Source organism: Chrysemys picta, chromosome 15 (assembly GCF_011386835.1).
Source record: "Chrysemys picta bellii isolate R12L10 chromosome 15, ASM1138683v2, whole genome shotgun sequence".
Classification (NCBI taxonomy): domain Eukaryota; kingdom Metazoa; phylum Chordata; order Testudines; family Emydidae; genus Chrysemys; species Chrysemys picta.
The window spans coordinates 33,487,662-33,513,767 of NC_088805.1; the positions used below are offsets into that span (position 1 = coordinate 33,487,662).

At 40.8% G+C, this 26,106-nt stretch overlaps 1 protein-coding gene across 1 annotated transcript in view; it reads right to left on the reverse strand.

The window, feature by feature from the left end:
• The window catches only part of PITPNB (phosphatidylinositol transfer protein beta), an 83,176-nt gene that overhangs the window by 51,036 nt on the left and 6,034 nt on the right, over window positions 1-26,106 (reverse strand). Inside the window, exons 2-7 of the mRNA XM_005298477.5 lie at window positions 24,329-24,359; window positions 23,224-23,369; window positions 17,902-17,993; window positions 17,089-17,096; window positions 12,182-12,256; window positions 10,800-10,883 (exon numbers count right to left, since the gene is read on the reverse strand). Of these exons, the coding sequence (XP_005298534.2) occupies window positions 10,800-10,883; window positions 12,182-12,256; window positions 17,089-17,096; window positions 17,902-17,993; window positions 23,224-23,369; window positions 24,329-24,359 (436 nt within the window). The remainder of the gene's footprint in view (window positions 1-10,799; window positions 10,884-12,181; window positions 12,257-17,088; window positions 17,097-17,901; window positions 17,994-23,223; window positions 23,370-24,328; window positions 24,360-26,106) is intronic.

Below are 26,106 nucleotides of genomic sequence, written 5' to 3' on the forward strand. Positions count from 1 at the left end.
TCGGACACTGAAAAAGCCACTTACTGAAAACAAGCATCTAATGAAAGGTTTTCATAATCCAACAGCATTAACCTTCTTCCACAAAATATTTTTACAATGACGAGCACACTTAGAGGAATGTTATTGTACAACACCGATAGCTAAATAAATGATGAATGTCTGAAGCACAAGTGATATTCTAGTTACAGTGAAAGTTCTTTTAAAATGTTCTACTTAACATTAAGAATCATGTACAGTATTTCTATAAAGATGTCAGTGAACTCCACTGTATATTCAGCAATCTAATGTGTTTGCTAATAAATTCTTTAAAATGTTCAAAAATTGTGAAAACTAAAGTCAATAGCTGTATTTGTGTCAGTAAGATCTCCATGTCAACACAGAGCACTGCCTTCAGCAAAATTGCTACTTCACAATTATCATAACTTAAGGTATCAAAACTAAAGCAACAAATGCTCAAACAAGAAAAAGCCGATTTAAAAGGATTAGTGCTATAATAATCCATTCTGGGTAAGGCAGAGGGCAGATCCAATCAGCACAGTGGTGGGACAATCTAGCGACATGCAAAGCTGAGGCTACGTCTGCACTTGGAGCACGGGTGTGACCTCCTGCTCGCGGACATACTTGCGCTAGCTCATCAAGCCAGTGCACTAAAAACAGTGCTGGTGCCCTGTGACCTATAAAAGTGATGTTAAATAGAAATGAGCTAAATGTAAGTAGAGAACAGGTTTTGGGACCTAAATATAGGGTTGAGAACAATGAGGCCTGGTAAATTGTGGGGGAAGTGAAGTGAGACAGCTCAGAGGCAAGCTAGAGATAAGTTAGGACATAACACTAGGTCATGATGTAAACAAGTTTGGTTCTAACTGGTTTAAAAAATATTTTAGACAAAATGCGAATTTTTTGGAAGGATACTATCTATGTTGATAGTTGTTAGAATGGTGTTAATTAAGGTAATTAAGGTAATGTTTAATATTAAATAGCTAATAAGGGTATTTAATACTAAATAATTAGGGAGTGTCATAAAAAGGGTAGATTAAAGTGCTCACCCACCATGAGGGTACCATTAGCGAAAGGACTATATACCGATTCTTTTCACCCTTGGATCACCATTTCATCTTAGAACGAGAGTTTAAAATGAAGTCTATGATTATATTGTAATGCCTGTTTTAGCTATTTTATTTTAAATAAAGTCTTTAACTGTATTGATCATTGTATCATTCAGTCCTCCACTAAACTTAATTAATCTGTGACTGCCTCAGAGGCTCAAACCTAAAGAATTAAATTTGGTTATTGGTATTATTTATATTTAAAAAGACTAATTGAAAATATGTAAATCAAAGATCACAACCCACAGTAGCACATATTAGACACCCCGAGTATGTATCCAGGGAGTCCAGGTGGGTCTGTACAACCTGATCTCTGCCCTCTTGTGCATTTACATTACAACAGTCTTTACATAACCTCACTGTCCCACCCATAATTCTCCATAATCTTAGATGCACATGTAGCATCTTCTACTAAGTACACTGAATGCTAGAGTCCATGCAAGGCACGTATAAGATGTCAGTTAATAAGGCAAGGGCTTACTCTCAGCTCATCATACAATATCTGCAGTAAATGAGACAGGGCACCTGTGCATCTCTTCAGCAAGCCTGCAGAAAAAGTTGTAGGACATTATACTGGAGAAACTGTATGGGATCATGTAAACAGACATCATAATGAATACTAAGGTCTTGCCTACAACAGAAGTCATGGGGAAGTTTGTGTGAATTTAAAGAGCAACAGCTATTCCACACTAACTCCCATGTAGAAGTTCTCATCCAGGACTGAGAATGCCTCTTTGTGGATTAGATTAATCAGCTTCCGAAATGCATTAACTTAAACTACACAAGGACACTCAGTGGAGAATCAATGTTCACAGAGGGAGAGTGAGGAGCAGTTACTCAGAAATAACTATTCCAGGCTTTTTCCTCCATGTAAACGAGCTCTAAGGGGTAGAGTCACGGTTGCATGTGCAACCTTAGTTTTGGCAAGTCAGCATTTTTGCATACCTAAATATGCAGCTTTATAAATTCTGTCTATGAAAAATACATTCTATCTTTCGAAATTATTTGGCCAGACATGAGAACACCCTATTCTACAAATGTTTGGCCTGCTCCTAGCACTTTGCACAGGGGAAGGGGGGGGGGGGGGATCTACCTGCTCTTGGGCAGGACGGGAAAGATCAGCAATATGAGATGAGACAGGAGAGAAAATATTGCAAATGAAGAGTCACAGATAAGTAAAATCTGGTATTTAAGCAAAAATTACCATGATTAATCCATTTTAATTTTTTTCTGGAACAAGAGAGAGACCAATTTGTGCAAAGATGCTGAATCACTTAACCCAAGTCTGGTTAAGAGTAGAAGGAAAAAGTGAGACTGTCTGGATTAAAACCTCTCGATGCACAAGACAGAATTGTTGGCACTCTTCTCAGACACAGGCCCTTCTCCCAGGCCTGAAAGAAGGAGCCTGGACTAGAGCCAGATCACAAATAAACAAAAGCTCTTTTCAAAGTTTAAGGAAAATATATATACAGCCAGAGCATAATTCCCAACAGCAGCAAGTCCTTCTTAGGAAGTGAAACAGGCAACTGTTGAATAAACAGTACAACTAAAAAAAATGGAAAGCTTCTTGAAAGCTGAAGAGACACAGGAAAAAAAAAATACAACAGGACAACAGCATGTGGAGGATTCAAAGGCTGTTTCAAGGACAGTATTTCAATGGCACCTTTGGCATCATTTGCAACAGTGCAATAGAGAACTCTTCAAAGAAACTTCAGCCTTTATTTATATAAATTACAGCAATAAGAACATGAAACCATGAACCAAGATGCTTCGGTCTTTGCAATTCTTTTCAGAGTGACAGAGACCCATCCCAGGCTCCACAGAGAAATGGTTCTAAAACCTGGGCCAGTGGCCAGGCCAACAGAGACCAAGGGAGTAGAAGATAACAGTACTGTTGAGGTGGTACAGGCTTGTGTCACCACAACTGCTAAGAATTATAATTGAGCAAACACCTCAGTTCAGCCTCCCAGGCACTGTAAGACTGAAAGGCACCTGTAAAAAGGGAAGTTACATAAGGAAGAAAATTCTATCCCTGGGCTTAACTTAAGCCAGTTTTACATGGCACCATTCATATTTTTGTTAGGATTCTATATGCCTGTTTCTCAAGAAAACCTCCTGAATGTGAACTGATGCAGTGCTGGGTGCTCAGATGGACAGAATCTCTCAAAGTTGTCACCTCAGCCCTGTGTTAAATTTTACCTTTAAGCTTTAGACTGTTAAGTGTCATCATTGTTGGTTAGCAGACACGTTACACGGCCATTGTTGGCAGAGCTTGAATGCCAGTACTTCAAATGCACAGGTCTCACTACACAGTAACAGGTCAGCACCAAGAAGATTTTTTACAGGTATACTGCCTACCCTCTCACCATGGTGCTTCAGGGAGGTACAAATATACACAAGCTTTTACCACTACTCTGCTCATTCTCCAACAACCAGGAAGAGTGTGTGCATGAGTGTTTTGGTGGAGGTATTTTGTAAAGACTGATTGAAGCAATGAGTGTTACACTTCACGGTAAAAATGCTGAGAGCATTAAGCAAAAAATTAGCAAGATTAATCTTTTCATTAGGCTCTCTTCTGGAACAATCCTGTAGTCGCAGCTCTGTCTCCTGCTCGCTAAGTCTCATATCTGAGGTAACAGGGCTAACTTACAATGTAAATATACTAGCAAAAGAAACAGTACAAGCACACCTGAAGAGAGGGGAGCAGCATTCAGACGTTGACAGATTCCTGGAAGAGATTGTCTTTTAGAAGCATTTTAAATGAGTTGACAGATGGGGAAATGTGGGAACGGAGGTTATTTCAGGCAAGCAGGGCAAGCTGGAAGAAGACATGAGATAGGGATGGATGAAGGAGATAAAAACAGGATAATGAGAAGTGGAAAGAATAAGTGAGACCCAAGCCCCATGGTTTTTATGAGCCACATGGAACAACACAAGGTCAGATACGCTTGTACCATAAGGTATATAGTCTAGGGTCCATGGGACAGAACTGAAAAGGGGAGACCAAATCATGGAAGGCGTGTTAAAGCTGTTCAGTTTTCAAAGCCAATACCTGATGTCAGCACCACCGGAGCTATAACAACCCTTCCTATAGACAGGCTGAAGTTTGAGAGAATTACACTGTGCAGTACACAGCAGACAAGGTAAATGTGGCATTTGATATCAGCTCAGCAAACCAACCTAATCCTTTCAACCCGTACTCCAAGAGAGAGAGAGAGAAACACAATCTCTGCAGGTTCTGTTAAAAAAAAAAAAAAGTTCATAGCCCAGTCTTCCGGAATAGAAGAGAAATGTCAAGCAAAGCAGGGAAGAAACCCTGGGCACGAAGAGTGAGGTTTGCCTCAGTCCTTTCTATTACAAACATTACTGGGCACTTGAAGGGACAGGAGAACTTTGGTGACCACAGGCAAAACCATCTCTTAGATAACACAGAAAATACAGCAAACTGCAAGGGTTTTTGGAACATTAGTTAACCCACCACTCTGTGCTGAATGTCCAAGTAGCAGAGCGCTGAAATAAAGTCAGCCTTTCCCCCCCAAACTAACCTGTTAACAATGTTAGGTTCCAGGACATCCTGCTGCTTGGCTATTGATCACTGACACCTTAGGATGGATCATTTGGGGACAGCACAGCTCCCAATATCTCTTCTGGAGCAATGGAGTCAGAGCACAGTGGCTCAGGCCAGCAGTGGTTAAACAAACATTGTTAAAAAGAGCAAGCACTTCAAACCATCTTTAAAATAAAACACTCTTCAAAACCAATGTGTTCTAGAGTGACAGCACTTCAGGGAGGTAGGCAGTTGGGCTTCATGAGACTGGTGAAGAAACATCTGCACTTTATAGGATTAGCTCTTTTTTCCCCAAGCTTCTGCAATTCACTTTTTGATTAAACACACTGTCTGCACTGAGTGCTTCACCTACCCAAGCCTGATGGAAATGGAGAGATCCATAAGATAAGGTCTGGATCTGGAGCCAGCCTGGAACAACTAGAGCTCTCACTCACCCCTTCATCCAGGCACAATGTCTATACCCCTCTACAAGCCACTGGGTATGCTCTGATTGTTTTTGTAATGTAGACTCTCAACTTTCGTGAGCCAGACAAGAAGTTCCCAGGCCACTTCCAACAACAGATGTTCTGTTAGCCACGCTTCTGGGCTAACAAAAATAATTTTTTAGCTCTACAACATGCCATGAATAGAGTCCTCAGAGCAGAGCTCCATTCTACCTTCAGAAGACAAGTATTTATTCTCAAATGGGAATATTTTAAAAGTCCTCTTAATAACTTAACAAAAGCTATTTCAAATTTTAAAGCTACATTTCTAGTCAGAACTACAGAACAGGGATGGTGCCACATGCTCCATAGAAATTCTGTCGCCTCAGGTATTTGTGCACCATTGCTAGAAAGTTTACTGATCTGTACTAAATGATATTACTAAAACACAGATGTTGTTCTAGAAACAAAATAGGCATCAAATATGGTCTGGAACAAGGCAGATGTAATCTCCTCAGTGCACAGAAATAGCTACAAACCTGATTTCAATTTTATTGTTTTCACTATGCTCGTTTTCCTTCCGATTACTTCCAAAAATGTAACCTCTTCTCATGTTAATTGTATGTACATTTCTGCTTATGCTTTAAAGCTTCATCCTCTCTTGGGAAGTGACTTTTGTATACAAATCACAAAAGCTACTTAGACAAAGTGCTGGGGATGATTAAGAGGCCAGGTTTAAATGTATACCTTAAGCAAATAGCATATGTCTGCTGAATCATTTGTATACATTTCACATGGGTGTGGGTTAGCATATGCACGCCATAAGAATCTTTAAGGAATTTACTATTTTTATATTTATATGTTATAGTTTTGATTATAGTTGGAAACTAAAGAAAGTGGCATAGAATTTGGCTAAAGTTTACTCACTTAGTATGGAGGACAAAAGTTTAAGGATTTTAGAAAAACTGCTAGAAAACTACAAATGTAATTACCTTATTTCAGAAAAAATTGTGAAGTAATGGAAAAATATATACAACTTTCCTCAGACAGGAGAGCGGCAAGCCCTCTCCATAGTGTACCAGTAAGATACCACACAAAGACAGGAAAGGCACTTACACTATCCCCAGCCCCCAACAAAACCAAAACTAATGGGACTAAAGGAAAAAATAGGCCAAGTAATATAAAGCATTCCACAGACTATCCAAAGGAACCAGGCAAAGAAAGCCACAGATGGGGAGTGGAGTTCCGAGCACAGATATTTAGCTACACTGCTTGGTCAGTCTTCAATACAAAATGTATTGATACTGCAGCTAAGCACAGTAGTACCCATTCTCTGATGGTGCATGAAGGGCATATAGTAAACAGAAACATTTACACTAAGAGAATCCCTCAGAGTGGAAAGATTTAAGTACTACTCACTTCCTTGGAGTGTAATAATTACCATAGCTTCCTATTTATACACAAACTATACTGTGGTCAGAACCAGCATTCTTACAGATGACAGCACTGGTATTGCCTGCCACAATTTCAGTCTTGGAACATATTTACCTGCTACTTCATCTTTTCTAAGGTTATATACATAAGAACATAAGAGTGGCCATACTGGGTCAGAGCAAAGGTCCATCTAGCTCAGTATACTGTCGTCCAACAGTGGCCAATGCCAGGTGCCCCAGAGGGAATGAACAGAACAGGTAATCAAGTGATCCCTCCCCTGTTGCCCATTCCCAGCTTCTGGCAAACAGAGGCTAGGGACACCGTCCCTGCAATCCTGGCTAATAGCCATTGATCGACCTATCTTCCATGAACTTATCTAGTTCTTTTTTGAACCGTTATAGTCTTGGCCTTCACAACATCCTCTGGCAAGGAGTTCCACAGGTTGACTGTGTTCTGTGAAAAAAATACTTCCTTTTGTTTTAAACCTGCTGCCTATTAATTTCATTTGGTGACTCCTAGTTCTTGTGTAATGAGGAGTAAATAACATTTCCTTATTTACTTTCTCCACACCAGTCATGATTTTATAGACTTCAATCAATCATATTCCCCCCTTAGTCATCTCTTTTCCAAGCTGAAAAGTCCCAGTTTTATTACTCTCTCCTCATACAGAATCCGTTCCATACCCCTAATAATTTCTGTTGACCTTTTCTAAACCTTTTCCAATTACAATAGATTTTTTGAGATGGGGCGACAGTATTCAAGGTGTGGGAGTACCATGGATTTATATAGAGGCAATATGATATTTTCTGTCTTCTTATCTCTCCCTTTCTTAATGATTCCTAACATTGTTTGCTTTTTTGACTGCTGCTGCACATTGAATGGATGTTTTCAGAGAACTATCCACAATGACTCCAAGATCTCTTTCTTGAGTGGTAACAGCTAATTTAGACCCCATCATTTTATATGTATAGTTGGGGTTATGTTTTCCAATGTGCATTACTTTGCGTTTATCAACATTGAATTTCATCTGCCCTTTTGTTGCCCAGTCACCCAGTTTTGAGAGATCCTTTTGTAGCTCTTCACAGTCTGAGACTTAACTATCTTGAGTAGTTTTGTATCATCTGCAAATTTTGCCACCTCACTATTTACCCCTTTTTCCAGATCATTTATACAATGACAAAACCACCACAGGTAACAGTAAAGTGATTCCTCGCTGCATGAAAATATGCAAGACATATTTAACTTGATTTAAATGGAGGGTCTCAGAATATTCTAAAAATAAACAAAAATTATTGAAAAAGACAACTTGGTGAATTGTGCAGTTAAGATGTAAAATTTTCCTTCCCTCCATAAGCAACACATGAATACACAGTATATTCTTTTCTATCAGTGGTTAGGACAGTTATGAAAGAGGACTTTGGAAAAAGCAAAGTGAAAAAAGATATGCAGTGGGGAAGAAGGGTATGTGTATGTGTGCATGCATGCATAAGTAAAAGAGGGACAAAAGACAGCAACTTGAACAGAACTCAAATTTTCTTGCAAAACTCTGTTCTAAGCAGTCTAGCAGCTAACCTACAAATCAAGGTATTCTACATTCTTCTCCAGATTAACCATGTAACCAAACGGCAGTTGGTCAGTGGAGAATGGACATCCATAGAGTCAAAAACTTAAGGGAAAAATACACATTTCAAGTAGTATGCTAAGCCAATGGTAAGAGGGCAACATTCAATATTCAAAGTCAGGACATAGCACGGTTAAGACAGAATGCGTAGTCCTTGTACCTATTCATTACAGTGCAGTCTGATGCAATCATGGATTCAATATATCACTTTTTTTATGTGCGCGTGAGATGTACTGGACAGCACAATGAATTGAAAGCTTAAATGCTGTATAAGAGTGCATGCCTGGGATTAAGCATCTTCTTTCTGCTTCTGAAGGGACATCTAATACTTCTGCAATCATTTCCATGCCTTGTTCTCTCACCCCCCCTTACACATGCACTGCCGTTCCCAAGTTAGCTTGCGAGGCCTATAGCCAGGCTGCCAATTAGAAGATTGTTTCGAACGATCAGAGGAGGGAGGTTCTGGAACAGCCTCCCAATAGGAGTAGTGGGAGCAAAACACCGAACTAGTTTTAAGACGGAGCTTGCTAAGTTTATGAACATGATTATATGACGGGGTTGCCAACAGCAGGTGACCCAAAAGATCCCTTCCAGTTCTATGCTTCTTGAACACCTCCAGTACTGCAACACCCAAACGACACACCCCTACACTAAGTAACTGTGTAACCTTACCAGGGTACGCTCTGCCATTTTCATTGTTGCATTATCCTTGAATTGCATCTCATCTGAAACTAGGTTGTAAGTTCTCAGGGCAGGGACCATGGGAGGTGCTTGGCATACTACGTGCTTCAAAATAATAGGAGCAGCAAAACAGTAAATGGAGAGGGGAAGCTGAAGAAATGACAGTGGTGTTTCTTAACTACAGTTGGCCGATCTGTCAGCAGAGATGAAAGACCAGCTCACCTGGTGATAACTGCTGCACTGAAGGGCAGAAGTGTTCAATAAAGTTTGAAAAGATAGAAGCGATAGCAATTCTCCAACACAGATTTCTGCAGCAAAGACAGACCTGCTAGAACCTGCCATAACCCAACTGAGGGCTATTTAAGAATATATTCCTAAAACAGCAACAAAAAGGGATGGCCAGGTCAGAGCTCTGTGTCAGGCTATGCAGAAGAGCTGGATTCAATTCCAGCCTCACACACTGAAACTAGCACACAAATGTTGATCAAGTCAATTACTGTATTGTTAAAACTAAAAGCTGTTTGTTTCCCAAAAATCCATTTCCCTCAATGTGCCGATAAAAATCAAACCTGATAGATTAGCAAATACCCACAAAATTTAAAAGTACTGAGCATTTAGATTGCCATTAATGCAAGTGATTAATGCAAAACAAATTAACTAGATTAAAAAAATTAGTTGAGATTAATCATAGGTTTATGTATTACTATTAAAGCAAATGACTGTAGTGTCCATGCAGCATCAATCAGGTGTGTCGTGACGCCAAGACAGTTGTGATCGTTCAAGGATGTCCAGTGATCATCAAAGCAAACAGCTAGTGCATTTTTCAGAAGTTCCAAATTTGTAGTCTTTTCATTATGATATAGGTCATGTATTCCTGATGCAAAGATTCCTCAGGAGGGCGGGGCGTATGACTGATTAGAAGATGCAATTTGAATAACACCTCTTAGCCCTCTGTCATTTACGATGATGAGTGGTCTGCAGTCGATAGCTATCCACTTTGCAATACAATTGGTTAAGCTGTTATACTTTCTTTGATCCATGAGATTGCAGTGATCTTGAAACTCTAAGTGTACTCTATTGCGGCTGGTGGGATTCATTTGCTCTCGGTGGGTTATGTGTAGCACAAGAACTGGAGGTGAAAGCATGTTTAGAGCATAGGTGCTACCGCAGACTCAAAGTACTTCAATGGTAGTGGAATTCAGCCTTGCCTTGGCTACAGATAACCGTCTCTTTATCCAGAGAACCATCTGCAAGTTTTTATAAATAAACTTCCCATTCAAAATAAGTCAACTTTTGCTGATTTGCTCTATTAACTTTCTGATATTTAATCACTCCAGGTCATAAGAACACAGTAAAGCTGTGCCAGTGTCAGCCAAGTGATGAACTACCGTAAGTGAAGAGGGTCAAAACAGAGGTGTGTGATTAACACTGGTTTAAAAAATAATATGTTAACTGTGATTAACAGCCCAAAAAAAAATAATAATAATAATTCTATATCTGTAAATTGCACTTTCCTGATAAAGAGATTGCACTACAGTACTTGTATGAGGTGAACTGAAACACACTACTACTTTTGTTTATTTTTACAGTGCAAATATTTGTAATCAAAATAATGTAAACTGAGCACTGTGCACTTTGTATTTGTGTTGTAATTGAAATCAATATATTTGAAAATGTAGAAAAACAAAAAAAAATTAAATTAGTATTCTGTTTAACAGTGCAAATAAAACGGCAACTAATTTTTTTAATCTCGTGATTAATGACTTAATTTTTTAAATAATTTGACATCCCCTAATTTAGATCAATACTTCTATTTAAAGCAATTTTATATTTACCTGTGGGATCAAATACATTGGGTATATTAGTTTATTTACAATCAATGGAAAACAATGTTAAGGTGCAAATAAAGGCCAAAGTAATTAGCTAGATAGGACAACCATCTCCCAATAAGCACAGTGTCTACTTACCGCTGGTTCTACTTGAGTTCTGTCTGCAATGTCAATATGGACAACTTCAACACTCTTCCACGTGTTTGGATCCAAGTCGTGCACCTGCAACGGGGAGAAGGGGCTTAACCCTTTGTTGCCTTATTGCAGCCACTGCGTTAGTTCTGTATTACCCAGGTTTTTCAGAGTTCTACAGAGATGGACAGTTGTCTTAGAATCACCTGGGGAATACACTCCAAAGTTACCATTTATTTAATTAATTAAGCAATTCTGAAGCTAGTTGTAGCTTTATTAAACCTCCAATTCTTGTGCTTTCAGAGGAGCTTGGTTTTAAGATTAAATTGTATTCTTCCGCCACTTTCCTTACAGCTAAGGACAACAAACACTGTAATTAGAATCATTACGCATTCAATAGGCTAGGCAGACATATTATTTAGTGAGCAACCTTCACATAAAGCTCTGAAGTGCAAGTGATCCAGTTATTAGTAACCTGCCATACATCAAATGAGTTCATTAGAGACTCCAGCACATTTTGAAGTTGGCTAGCCATACACTGTTTTGAAATGTATCCATTAACATGCATCTCTCAAAAGACGTAACCTAATGCAAACTGAAGGGCCCAGACACATAGCATGCGTCATATACATATAGCTGTTAGCCATAGATACACTTCAGATTAAGCACACAGAGAATTGTCTAGGAACACTTTTTACTTTCTATTTTCACTAGCATAAGTCATCCCCTCTGCAGGTTTCTAGCCTGTGTGAGAAACAATGGTCCAGGCAAGTCATCCAAACACTGAAAATGGACAATTATATTTATATAGGGGCCCACCATTAGTATCTGGCTACTCTTTCATTAGAGAAGAGAAAGGGGACAGTCCAAATCACACACCACCCTACTGGCACTGAACCAGCTACACTGAGAGGGACTGATCCAGGATATTTCCAGATAGAAAATTAACTGAAAAAGGAATTTCAACATGTAACATTAATAAAATGCTTGAACAAAGAAGACTGTATGCTTTCAAAGTGACCAGTACGATTCATTTAAAACCCTTGCTGGAGCCGCTGGGATAGGAGACATCCAGGATAAGAGGTTTCCTTCCACAAGTGTTCAGGAACAATATCTAGGTAGCTACACAATTCCCATTCACTGTATGATCTGAAGATCTCAAACTTTGAAAATAAAAACATCTGCCTTTCTCCAACCTCTTCCTTCCACGGCTGTAGGAGAAATAGCTTCATTGGTTTAGAGGAGTACATATTATTATTTATTGGAGGGAGGCTGCCTTCCTTTAAGCATCAGCTATCGGCACAGCCAGAAAAGGAATACTGGTCCATCAGGTTCAATGTGTGCAGTAAGTATGGCAAATGCTGGGTTACTACTGGACCCTGACTTACATTTTCTGATGTCCCCAAGTCTGGTTTATGCCAGGTCTCGATTTTTATGAAGAAGTCATCTTTCATATATTCATTCTGTAAAAAAAACAAAACCAGGCAGCAGAAGGGTGACTATACTTTTTCCCCTTTTAAATCTTACATTTAACAAGTTGATTTCTCCACCAGGGGAGGCCCTGTAGGCCTTGACTAGCAATTTTGCTTCCCATTTTAACTCTGATAGAAACAGAAATAGAGGCCCCACTACTGCACATGGAAACAGACAAGTTTAGATGCCCTACACCGCAACCTGAAATATTGGTTAGCGCATAAGATGTAACTTGAACGATGGTCATTTAATAAATCTAGATACACATGACACCTACCCATACAAATATGGAGAATCTGTAAACACTTCAGTTGGACTAGGGTTACCATATTTCAATACTGCAAAAAGAGGACACTCCACGGGGCCCTGGCTCCGCCCCAACTCCACCCCTTCCCCAAAGTCCTTGTCCCAACTCCACCCCTTCCCCTGAGCACCCCGCATTCCCCCTCCTCCCTCCCGCCCCCCCGGCTGCTGCTGTGCTGAGGAAGAGGCGGTTCCCTTACCATGCCTCCCTATTTTCCTGGACATGTCCGGCTTTTTGGAAATTCCTCCCGGACGGGGATTTGAGGACCAAAAAGCCGGACATGTCTGGGAAAATCCGGACGTATGGTAACCCTACCCCAGAGCTGCCTCCTGCCCGCCGGACCCCCCAGGCCTCACCCCAGAGCCGCCTTCCACCCACCCATCGGACCCCCCAGGCCTCACCCCAGAGCCACTCGCTCTCCACAGGGCCCATCCTCAGCCTTCTCCTGCCTCAGTGCCCCCTCTCCTGACAGCCTGCCCTCCGCAGCCCCCCCACTCTCCACAGCCCCTGCCTCAGAGCCCTCCACCCCCTCCCATAGCCCCCACCTTCCATAGCGCCTTCCACAGCACCCCCACCTCAGTCCTCCCCTTCATCTCCCTCCATAACCCCTACCCTTCATTTCCCCACCTCCTCCCATAGCCCACCCCCTCCACAGCCCCCCACTCTCCACAGCCCCTGCCTCAGAGCCCCCCACCCCCTCCCATAGTCCCCTACCCTCAGAATCCCCCCCACTTCAGAGTCCCCCACCTTTCACCTCCCTCAGGGGAGCCTCCACCCCACTCCCAGCCGGACCCAGCAAGGCTGTGGGAGGCGCTGCAGCGCGGGTCCTTCCCGGGTAGGGGAGCTCGGGCTCCTGGGAGCCGCCGCGCACCGAGAAACTTTCTCTGCGCTGGGACCCGCCCCCGGGCAGCGGTTCCGCCAGGGGGGAGGCAGCCCCGGCTGCACGGACCGCTGGTGGGGGGGCTCCTTGCATGGCCGGGACGGAATGGGGAGACTGAGGCTCTGCCAGAGCTGCGGGGGATGCTCGGAGGAGGGAGAAGTGGCCGCGGGTCTCCCGCACGAGACGCCACCGCTCCTAACCGTGGGGCGCAGGGTTGCAGCAGCACGGGGGGGTTGCAATCTGCAGGCTGAGCGAGCTGACACCCCAAGAGGAGGGGGGCAGTGGGTAGGGTTATCATACGTCCGTATTTTCCGGACGTTTTTATAAATTTAAAAAATCCTCCCGGATGGCAATTAACTAAAAAGCCGGACATGCCCGGGGAAATACGTATGGTAACCCTAAGTTGGACTCCAAGTGGTTTCAGTATCCCCCCCACCCCATGTCACAGCAAGTTTTCTATTTCTTCTAAAGTCAGGATTTTATTTTTTCTTTATTAAGACTGATTACCACAGAAGTCTTAACAAAAGGTTCCATGCAAAAATACTATTCTGCTGTGGGATCTTTCCTATAGTACTAAAATGTAGGAAGTGTCCCAAAAGAATTTTCTTCTCTTTTTTTTTTTTTTGTTAGTGCTAAAATCCAGGGAACATGAAGTTTAACGTAGCAAAGCTAACTCCACCTAACAGACCAAATTTCCATCCCTCCCCCAAGCAGCAAGGAAAGCAGTTACTGATACAAAGGGAAAGCATGCACTTGCATGCGTGTGTGTGCACACATACTACTATTGGTCAGGCAAAACCTGATTTACAGCCCCATCTGCAACTCCCTGCATAGCTGGTCTCTAGTGAGAGCTGAGCTGTTTTTATGGAGTGTCCACAGTGGTGACTCTACAATAAATTTGGATTCAGAAATGAAATCTGCTTGAAAGAGAGCAGGTCAAGCAATTTAACATTACTTCCAACTAATAAGACATTAGAAAGGGCACAAGGCACTTTACAAAAACAAAAAAAAAACAGTCTTTGAAGAGACACTTACCATTATGACAAGCACTAGTTTCAAATTTAAGACAGATTTCTGTGATACCAATCCAGATTCTGGGGTTAGCCCATTTCATAGAATCATAGCATATCAGGGTTGGAAGGGACCTCAGGAGGTCATCTAGTCCAACCCCCTGCACAATCCCCAACTAAATCATCCCAGCAAGGGCTTTGTCAAGCTTGACCTTAAAAACCTCTAAGGAAGGAGATTCCACCACCTCCCTAGGTAACCCATTCAAATCAGCCGGACTTCACCAATCAGGAATAGGAATTTTTGCACATATGAGCCAGTCTTATTATCCTGCTCTTCCCACAGTCAAGGAACCCTATATATTTGACCTGAGATCCTTCATCATACTGCCTCAGAGCTGACTTTTCAGACTAACTGCCTACTGGTAAGACTGAAAAAAAAAAAAAAAAAGTGGCAAATGAAGGAGTTTCATTTGTCAGGAAAAAACACTTTTTAAATTACAGTTATTACCCAGGATGTCAGTCTCACAAAGAACTATGAACTCTTGGCAAGGCAAACATAAAAGGAAGGAATCTTCTGCACTATAGAAGTGGAGCTTGAGTTAATGTGAGTTTCCCAATGAGAAAGTCTGGTCCCCAGCCCTTCTCTGTAACAGAAAGCTCAACTCACTCCGTGCTGGATTATCCATTATCTGCTCAAGGGACAATAAGATGCCCTGACCTCAATGTCTTACAAACATTTTAGCTCTCAGTGTGGAGGAAAGGTTGGACTGCACGTTCTGACAGTATCAGAACTTAAACTGCAGCAAGGGAGGTCTAGGTTGGACATTAGGAAAAAGTTCCTAACTGTCAGGGTGGTTAAATACTAGAATAAACTGCCTAGGGAGGTTGTGGAATCTCCATCTCTGGAGATATTTAAGAGTAGGTTAGATAAATGTCTATCCGGGATGGTCTAGACAGTATTTGGTCCTGCCATGGGGGACTGGACTTGATGACCTCTCAAGGTCCCTTCCAGTCCTAGAATCATCTATGAATCAGTGTTATCTCTGTAGGCAAGCTCCATGATATTTTCAGATGCTGACAGGGTGCGTTTCTGCCAACCATCCCAGGGTCAATTGACTAATTTCAAGCTACAGTGGCTATATACTATAGAAGAGACCCAAAAACTGGTTTACACTTTACAGCAACAGTTTTTAACAATGAGAAGGGCTTTTTTGTTTGACATTAGCTCAATGTTTAAATACCCATTGGTGTCATTCTTACTCTGACTAGTCCAGCTTTAACACACTGGCTTATGATGTTGCAGGATGGGCCAAACTAGAGTCACAAAGGAAGTTGCTCATTTATAAAAATCTAACATTCATTTAAAATGCACTTTACTGCATTGCCAGTGGGAAGTACTTTGCACATCAGCCTATAGGGCCAAATTTACAAAGTGATGCACGAGGTTACACAAATTCCCATTAAATTATGATAGCAGTTGTGTGTCCGCTATATTAAACCATTACCACTTAGGATACTAACTTTGCTCAGTGCAATAACACTACTTTGAGCATTTCTTGTCTATGTCTACAAATCAAATGAGGAAGTGCTAATCTTTTCCCCTTCTACAGCTGCACTCAACCTGAATGATTCCAAGCAGGACATTCATCAGGAAAATTCAGCAGCTGGCTCTGGGGTGGAACTACAGCAAGAACTGCCACTCCAGTAGACTTGTGCTCCATCTAATACAGTATTCTGTCTCCTGGAAGTTCAAAGACCCAATTATTTTTCACCTCTAAATTCAGTGAGTGAATCCAAGAAGTACAGTACAGTATGGCTAATTTGGCCTTATGCAGGGAACAGAGTGTCATAGCTCAGATAACTAAGCAGTTTTCACTATATATACACACTGATTCAGGAGTTATTGGAGGTTTTACCCTTCTCGAAGACTATTGTGAAAACTAAAGCATCCTATAAGGGATTGCTGGGGGATGTTTTAGGCTGGCTGTTTTTTTCACTTCAGCTTTCCCTAATGGAAGAGGTTATGTACTTGCATTTTGGACACATAATTGGCATTCCTTAGTGCCAGCCTTCACAAAGACCTTACCACACAGGACCACTGAACTAAAGAAAGCCTGTGCCCCTCTGACTATCCTTGAGAGTACTTACCACTTACTGGTGAAAAGAAAGCACCTCCAAAGACATTGGCTTTGGTCCCATGCCCAGACTCTGCCGTAACTGCCTGGAGAGTGCTTGATGCAATAGGGCAAAGCTAGTCTGCTATGCTAAGCTGGAGGAAAGTAGACCCCAAGGCACTTTCTCCCCTTTCCTGGATAGCTTCCTGTGGAACTCTTGCCATTTTAAGCTGTATATTCACAGTTATTAAATCATTTAGCATGGTGTACTGTTCCAATATCAGGAATTATGAAGAGCAGAGTGAGTGATGAGAGCAGAACAAGAGAATAAGGAGAGAAGTAGTGGCAAGTATCAGATTGAAAATTCTGATTTCTGACTGGTGAAATCTTACCTAATCAGTAAACCAGAGTCTGGATTGGCAGATATGCAGCATCAGAAAGTCAGTTATAACTTTAATAGCCAAGAGCCACATTAAAACACATTTCATAAACAAATAATAATCCAGGTACTCACCGTCACAACTGAAAGCCAGAGGGACATGCAACGAAAAGGAAAAGAAGGCATTCAAAATAGTGTTAATATGTGCAACAGGTCTGTCACAAAAGTATTAACTCTATAGCAATCTGTAATACAGATGGAGTTATATATAGAAGGTATAAGACAATTGCTCATTAAAAACCCCTTGTTCAATAAAATAACCCCACAATAAAACCATTCATCAGCATACTTCTGTGAAACAACTTGTTACTGTTAAAGATGAAGTATGCTTTAAGGTATTTTAAACACTTTGACACAAGACAGGCCAAAAAATAAAAAGGGACAGGATTTTTGGAACTTAAAGAAATCAAAGCTTCAGAAATGGAATATGGTGAATGCATCTCCTTTACACAACTTCCTCCTCTAAAGACCAAAGAGTTTTCTGGACAGTAAACATGAATATTGCATCAACTCAAAGGAACTTTGATTGTTATCTACAATTGTAATTTTTAACCTTTACGCTCATCCTTTGCAGAAGCTTTTAGGGACTGTAAATTAGGTCTCTTTCCTAACAAGTTTTATCCTGGACTTGGAAAGAGACATTAGTCAGACTCTTTAGTCTTGTACAGGAGACATCATGCACTAGCACATAATTATGTCTTGGGACTAGAATCTGCTGGTTAACTTACGTTGTCTTTCATGGCTGCATAGCTCAGCCAGAGTAGGTTTGCCAAAAAGTGATCTGTAAGATATTTTCCACCCAATTACAAAACTTTGGGGCCTAAACCACTTGATAGCATCTCTAAGCAGTATGGCAAAAATGTAAGAATCAATTCAGAGCAAGCTTACTTGTTCTACAATATGGATATGCATTCCAAGCCTTTTCATGGAATACCAAGGAGCCTTCTGGAGCAATCATCCTTACAAACCCAGGAACTTTACTGTGAAGAGCAAAATATTGTACGTTTGTTACAGCTTTGCCAACTGAATGAGATTCCACAATGATTTCTAGCAATCTAATTGAAAAGGCACATTTTTTTACCCAAGCATATTAAAAATTATGATGCACAAGCAATCAGTTTAATTTGTATGAACTGCAATAATGTTACTATTCCCAAAGTAACTGAGTCACTTAAGCATATTTTCAGCAGCATGATCTCAATCAAATTCAGTTTAGCTTTCCTTTCTCTTCACCTACAGTAAACACCATTGTCTAAAGAAACTCTGCTCTAAGGTTCTGGTCTGCTGAGCTCTCTAGCAGCATGGCATAACAGAGATCAAGTCATGTAACTCAGTTAGCTCTGATCTAGAACCTGAATAGGAATAGATTAAATTATCCCAGTTATGTCTTAAGAAGTAAATATTGATTTCCTACTATAAGAATTGCCAGGCCCGATTAAACCTAAGGCCCACCGAGTCCAGAATTCTCTCCCCAAGAGTGGTCAGACCAGATGCTTCAGAGTAAAGTACAGAAACTCCATAAAGATACATTTTTCTGAAACCCAGGCAGCTGGTGATTTGGTTTATGCCCTGAAGCAGGAGAGCCTCTATCTACAGTTGTGGACATTCTTATTATCCCTAATGGATCAGGAATAGCTCCACCACTAAACAAACATTTTTTTTAAAGACTGCAAGCGAGTTTGTAGCTTATACAATTGTAATCAGTGGTACAGACTTAAGCTAGGTATAACACAGACATCTGCACTCAGCTCTGCCCATGCCCACTTAAAGAATGACCTGCAACAATCTTCCAGGAGTTAGTTGTTCCTTTTGACACCAATTAATCCCACATAACATGGCATTTGTGAGTAACAGTTATCTGCTATGTAGTTAGATTGCTACTGAACTCATTTCTCTTGCAACTCAAGTTAGGATTTTATCTGATTTCTCAAGATGAAAGGCTCAAGTGCCATCTTATGCAATAATTTATTTCTATGGCCTGCTTTAATTCCTTATAATCACTTCACTACCTCTACTGTTTGATGATTCCCAGTTCCTGAAAAGATTCCTTTTAAATGGAGAATATTTTCAGTGTCCCATGCCCTGTTAGATCAAGAAAGCAAGCTGAAAAGTCAGTGAAGTTACTCCAAGAAAGGAATGAAGGGGCCAAGAACAAGGCCAGCAACCCGGGCTGAAGTCCAACACTCTGGACAATCATTCAAGGTTCTTTCTACCTCAAATGGAATGGAAAAAGTCATCTTTTCCTTAAAAAATGGCTAGTAAGTAAAGATCGCCTTTTCACTAGGATTGTTGAAGTGGGAGCTCACTCACTCTACAGGTACCACTGGTGACTGACCACATGCGAGCGATCCAGAACAAATGGCAAAATAACGTATTGTTATTTTCAAATATTCATTTAAATCTGTTTAAAGCATTGAGGTTGGAGATGGGCCAGCCAGAGCCAACCCAACAAAAATATTTTAACTTCACAGTAGCCACAGCAACCCTGTACATCAAGTTCCGGATATAATTTTCCATGTGCTTGTAGTTAGTCCCAAAAGATCAGCTCATGTTTTGGCTCATGCTGCCAAGCTGGAACCTCTGTTTGGCAATAAAAAAAATTATCTGACTTGAACAAGTTTAATCTTGGATGGCAAGACACTGATTTGATTGGTTTGATAGCAAACATGAGATTTCAGTATTTAAAGTGAATAGAGAACGTATTACTTACTAAACTTTATTACCAAATTATTCTAATTAGCAGAGACATGCAGATCTGGCTATCCTAACATTTATACATCAACTGAAGTTCTCCCAATTTACAGTGTACACTGACGAGTTCCCGTACCACTCTTCCACCAAAAGGAAACACACCTAAGGATCAGACGTGAGCCAGCTGAACAACATTTATTTGATTTATATACGAAAGAGACACACATCCAAGCTCTATTAAATTAAAATTTGACAAATAGTCACCACTCCCCACCTTTACCATAAACATTAACTCTTATCATATCCCTCCTTCCCCAAATGCCTAGGTAGCACAAGTTGAAGACCACCAAATCTGGCTATTTAAGAAATGCATTCACCACTTCAGGACCCTGTCAGCAGCTCCCTCTTTTAAACCAAAGGGGTTCCTGCTCTGGCTCTCTGCTGGGAGTGATGTCTCATTTTCATGTCACCTCAGTCTCCCACAGACACTGAATCGGGCATTGGACAGCACTGGCTGGGTCAAATGAGAAAGCACACATCAACATATTGAAATACTCCTCATTAACACCATCCCTCCCCCGCCACTGATTCCATGCATGTCTTGAATTGGCAGGGAGATAAAATTTAAAGCTGTTTGATTCCACCTGGGAGCACTCTTGGGTATGATGAACAAGGATCCATCCTCCTCTTTGGGAATGGTCCGCAACCTGAGAGAAGTCATATCCACTCCAGCAAGTCAGCAATACCTCATAATTAATGGTATTGAAAGCCAATGATGGATCTTCATTGACAGGAGACCTTCAACAACATCCACCAGTGTAGTCGCTGTACTGTACTGTACTGTGCCCAGGTCTGACAAGGAGATCTGCAGCCTTCCCTGCTATTATTGCCTTACCCTAGTTTGTCTATTGTCCCTGTGCCCATTTAGGCTACAATCCTTCAAATATGGCATACTTTCCTTTCTAAGGGATATTTCCATCCAGAGATTAATATGCACTAGGACATACCTAACTCTACATTTAGTTTAATAAATGCGCATGCACTCGCAAAAGTGCCTTTGGGTTTTTTACTTTTTAAGGAGTTGGTCAAACAGAAGAAGTGATTCATGAATAATTTCTTCATGAACTGATGGAAGAGAGTTAGCTAAATTATTGGAGTTTTGCTTAACCAGCTCTAGTTTTAAGTATGTAAAATGTTGAAGTTTAAACAAACATAGGAATTACATCCTCATGTATCACAGAAAGTGGCTATATATATTACACACACAACTCCTGGGGGAATTCTGCACCAAAAAATTAAAAATTCTGCACACAATATTTTAAAATTCTGCATATTTTATTTGTCAAAATAACACAATATAATCACTCCAGTTTCAATTTTGGTAATTTATTTCAAAATACCTGTCAACGATACAGACAACAGCAAAAAGGATTCCCCCGGGAGTAGAGTTAAAGAAACCCCTACAACAACCCAGTTTCAGTTGGGGGTGTTGGAGGGGGCTGTGTGGAGCCCACAGAGCTCAGATACCCGCACTCCCCTCCCCGCAGAGCCCAGCCACGGAGCAGCCCCCAGGCACCAGCACACCCAGAGCCTTTACTCGCTCCAATTTCTTTATTGTCCCACCAGGGGACGTGTTGTGATGCAGCCCTGCCCTTCCTCACCCTTTGCCAAAGCTGGTTGGTTCTCCCAGGCCCTCTCTGTCCCAGGAGAATGAGGATCGAGCAGAGCGTGCAGCATCCAGCCCTGCCAGGCACAGCAATCCGCTCACTTTGAGCTGGGCTCTGCAGAGTCCAGCGGCCCCTAGTGGCAGCCAGAAATTCTGCAGAGTAAACAGGGAATTCCGCTAAATTCTGCATTGCGCAGTGGCGCAGAATTCCCCCAGGAGTAATATATTCTGAGGGAACCAAATCAAAAAGTGAAATATTACTGAGTTTCAGAGCTCTTAAAAAAGATAATACCTATTCTTAGAGCTCAGTGAATTAACTGGAAAGCTGTAAGGAACCCCACATTAAAGGCAGTCTACAAACAAGTCATACTCTAATGACCCAAGTTAAGACTCCTTATTTAATATACATTTCGGTACTAAGTGATTTAGAAATAGTATTGCGACAGGGGCTCTAGAAATATGACAGGCCAGCTGGGAGACTCTGTTCCAACATACCCACAATTTTCATAATTTTTTGGAGGGGGAAAAAAAAAAAGGAGCAGTTTAAACAATTACAAGAGAGCTGAAAATTCTGGTTTCTTGTAAAATGGTAAACAAGATATAGTAAGCCATGCAAAACAACACCAGCAACTATCATGGTGAGTAATCCAACAGAAAATAAGGGAGGAGGGCTTCACTCCTCATGAACTTAGGTCAGCAAACTCCGCACAAGTCAATTTCTACTAGATACACCACAAAATTGTAGCAACACAAATTACCAGTATCTTAATCTTCATCTTCCTGATGAAATGAAGCCCTGGCACACGTCTTCATTACTAATCTGTACTGCAGACCCCTACCAAATTAAACACTAGCACAAAGCATGGGCTTAGTTGAATCCCAGATCCACTTTAGGTAAGGAAAATGAAAGACAACCAAGGCGGAATTTCTTAGGTCAGAAAGTTATGTTCCAGACTTTGACATTACCAATCACAGAGACCTAGGAGGTGGTTCTGGTCAACAATTCAGTTTCTCATTAGTCAATTTTTTCTAGGTCTTATCTACAAGCTTCTGTTCTATATTATTTAAGCCTTCAAAGAAAATCGTAATAGATACAGAACTATACTCTTTGGTCCTCTGGACAGTCTGTTTACAGTAGTGACAAGATCAAAATAGATCAGGGGTCCCAGTAGCTGTAGCAAGATTCCAGCAACAACTTTCATAGGCAAATATTAATGAACATTTCCCATTCAAGAGTAGGTGTGGAAGACAATTGTAGCCAGGATACTAAACCACTTTTTATACTAGACATCACATTGGTGCATGTGTGTCAAAACAGTAAGCAAGCAAATGACCTCAGATGAAATCCTCTTCCATAATTGTAAAAAGAACAAAACATAGCTCACTGGCAGCTAACATGGCCCAATTTCACGATGAGTCTAGGGAACTATAGCCTGACTGAGGTAGTGCTCACGTCGCACAGGGAAAGGTATCAAGTGAAGTCTTGTCAGAAATACATGTTAGCAGGGCTATGCTGCTGCCGTGAATTTCTTCACTAACAAAAGCACAGGCTGAAGTATCACAAGCTTTGGGAAAACTCATGTATTTAACATGAGCAATTTGATGAGCTGTATAAAACAGCAGAAAAGTCTCCTCTGAATGAAATGCCTAAAAACCTTACCTTTCTGGATGTCCAGACCTATTTTATGGTGTGCTCCTCTTCTTCCCCATTACCCGTCATAAAATTCCAAACTGGCTCTAAATATTTCCTGGTCAAGACTGAAGTGTATTGTACTTTTACATAATAAAAATAGAAGCTGGGAAATCATGGGTCAGTAGTTCCCCCACAGAAAGAACACAAATAAATCCCTTACCTCTTTAAGTGATAGATTTTGTGGGTATACTGTCCCTTTTCACTATCCTTTTCATAAGGCTCATTCTTTAAGACTTGAATTCCTTCACCACCTCCTGTTTCATTTTTACTAGCTTCTGCCACAGAGTAAAGTTGCCCAACTTGATACTGTAATTAAGAGACGCAAAATTTCAACATTAAACTGTGACAGAGGAAAACTGTTTAGTGTGTCAGAATTTAGATATTTCTATTTGACCAGAGAACTTTGTATGGACATCATTACATGCAAGCGAATGGACACTTTACTATAAGGAAAGTGCATACTAGAGAATGACAAAACTTTGGAAAGTATGTCTAATGGATCATGAAAACAGGCTCTGGGCTCTATTTGTTTTGTTCCACATTAATACAACAGCACACAATCTTCCATGATACCCAAGAGAACTTCAAAACACTATTTCTGTTCTAGCAAAAGACATGCAAGTATGGCTATTTAAATGTTTTTAGTTTACATGTAAAATTGTTAAATGATTAGCTTTATTTCCAGCATTGCAGCTTTAACATGCACACAGTTATTCAAGAGGTCACCACACGTGTATATAACAAAGCTTTCTTTGGAAAAAGCTATTTAGGTGGCTGGAACTAGCTGCCAGATGGTAAACAAAAGAGGCTGCATTTCCCCTTAGAACAGGAAGTTTTCTGTTCAACTTGGACTCTGGGGAGTGAGCTTTAGTTAAGTGCATTTCAGTGACATTTAAATCCTCAGTTTCAGACACGTAAAGAGTGTCCCTATCCCTGTTTGAAGGGATACAGAAGTATATTAGCTCAAGTCACACAATGCCTCATCAGCAGGAAGTTTCTGCAGCAATGAAGAGATTTACAATTTCCTTTTCTTGATCATAAGCACTGGATTGGCTTGGAAGCAGCTAACGTTTCTTGACCTGTAGTCATTTGTCTGCTTTGAAGTTCATTGAGCTGAGACAAGTTTGCTCTGCCTTCCTGATGGGACAGTAACTCACATCTGGTAGACTAATGGACGCACAGTACAGAACCAACATTTGGATCCAGGCTAATCAGTTTTTAAAATAAGACCATAAAGCCCAACAAGAAAGGTAGAGAGTACATACCTCTTGCACTGAGCATGGTAAAACGACTCGGCTGAAAAAGAAAAGGAACAAACTGAATGTATAAAATAAGCATCTAAACAGTCAGTCATCTGTTCCACAGGCAATATCTGTATTAGCCTTTATAAAGATATTCATAAAAATGGCAAAATCAGTTATGTTCATTGACCTTTTACAAAACACTACTAGTTAAGACAAAATTATATAAGTAGAAAGTAATCAATCAAGTACAACCCCATGTTAGATACTTGTTATAAGGAAAAAAGTTTGAGTGGTTGAAGCAGGGGAGGAGTAAGGAGACCCAAGAATTATATCCAGCTCTGCCATTGACGTGAAGTGACACCTCAGGCAAGTCACTTCAGAAAGTCAGCCTTTAAATGATTTGACCATCCTTTATTGCCTTAGTCTGACCTCCTGTACATCTCAGGCCACTACCACCACCCAGCACTCATGGGCCTCAGTTTCCTCGACTGTAAAAAAGGAATGAAGATTTGTACAATACCTTGAGATCCTTGAATAACCGCTGATGATGATGCAAAGTAAGGGTTTGTCTACGCTGGCAATTTACAACAGCACTGCACCTTTCTCGCTCAGGGGTGTGAAAAAACACAAGTTTCAGTGCTGTAAAGCACCAGTGTAGACAGTGCACCAGCGCTGGGAGCTACACCCCTTGTGGAGGTGGGGTTTTTAAAGAGGGTTGGGAGAGCTCTCTCCCAGCACCGCGCCGCAACCACACAAGGCACGTTAAAGTGCTGCCACAGTAGCGCTTTAGCATTGCCAGTGTAGACTGGCCCTAAGATAATAAATGAGAGTGACCACAAGTCTGAGTGCACTGAATTTCTTTAATTGTTGCAACTATTAAGTACTCATTACAAAAAGTAAATACAGATTGCCTCATTGAATTTGGGAGAGCAAAGGGAGTGTATGACTGGGCAGGTACTTTACATACGGTGTTGATACATGTAATATAGCAGAGTTAAAATCACAAATATCAGGAAATGTTAATATTTCAACAGCCACAATTAAGCTTCTGTACATACAGTATTTACCAATTCTGTTCTACACTAAAAGCACATGTGCAATACAGCCAACTTAATATTGCTGAAATAACCTTAAAATCGCAATTATCTGGAACGTAAAAGTTACCCAAGAATTGACCAACTTAATATTGCATTAAGAAATTTGCATTTTTTTTATGTTTGTTTTTCCCAAGAAAAGGGGATGGGAGAATTTTCTGTATTTAAACGCAATTTAAATACTACACTAACGAAGTGTATATGGAAAGACGACAGGGATTAATACCCCATTTTTGTTGCTCCTTCTGTTTGGCCACACTGTCAAATCAAACTGGGTTACTAAAACTACAGCACATCAGTCGCCACTGGGAAGAGCTGCATCTCTGCAACAGAATGGCACAGTTTTCCTGTAAATAAAAGCTTGTATTTGTAGAATGCAGGAACGGTTGCACACAGATCAACCGCTGTGAATTATTTTTATTTTTTTTGCCACCCATAATTTTCTCTTGCTCCGAATGTTAAGACGCTTGTCGGGCTGAGGAGTTTTCAATTAGACACCTGCAAACTTTTTTTTTTTTTTTAAATATACACACAAAATGCCCCAGCTACAGCTTCTGTGCCTGCATAAGCCTCCAGTAAGGCAGAATTTCGCAGTGATGCCACAAGGGGGGGGTCGAGATTCAAAAGGCTTTGCTACAATTTTAGCTTCCCACTATGCATGCTTAGAAGTGGTTTATAATTACTTATAAAAATTATTTCTCCTTT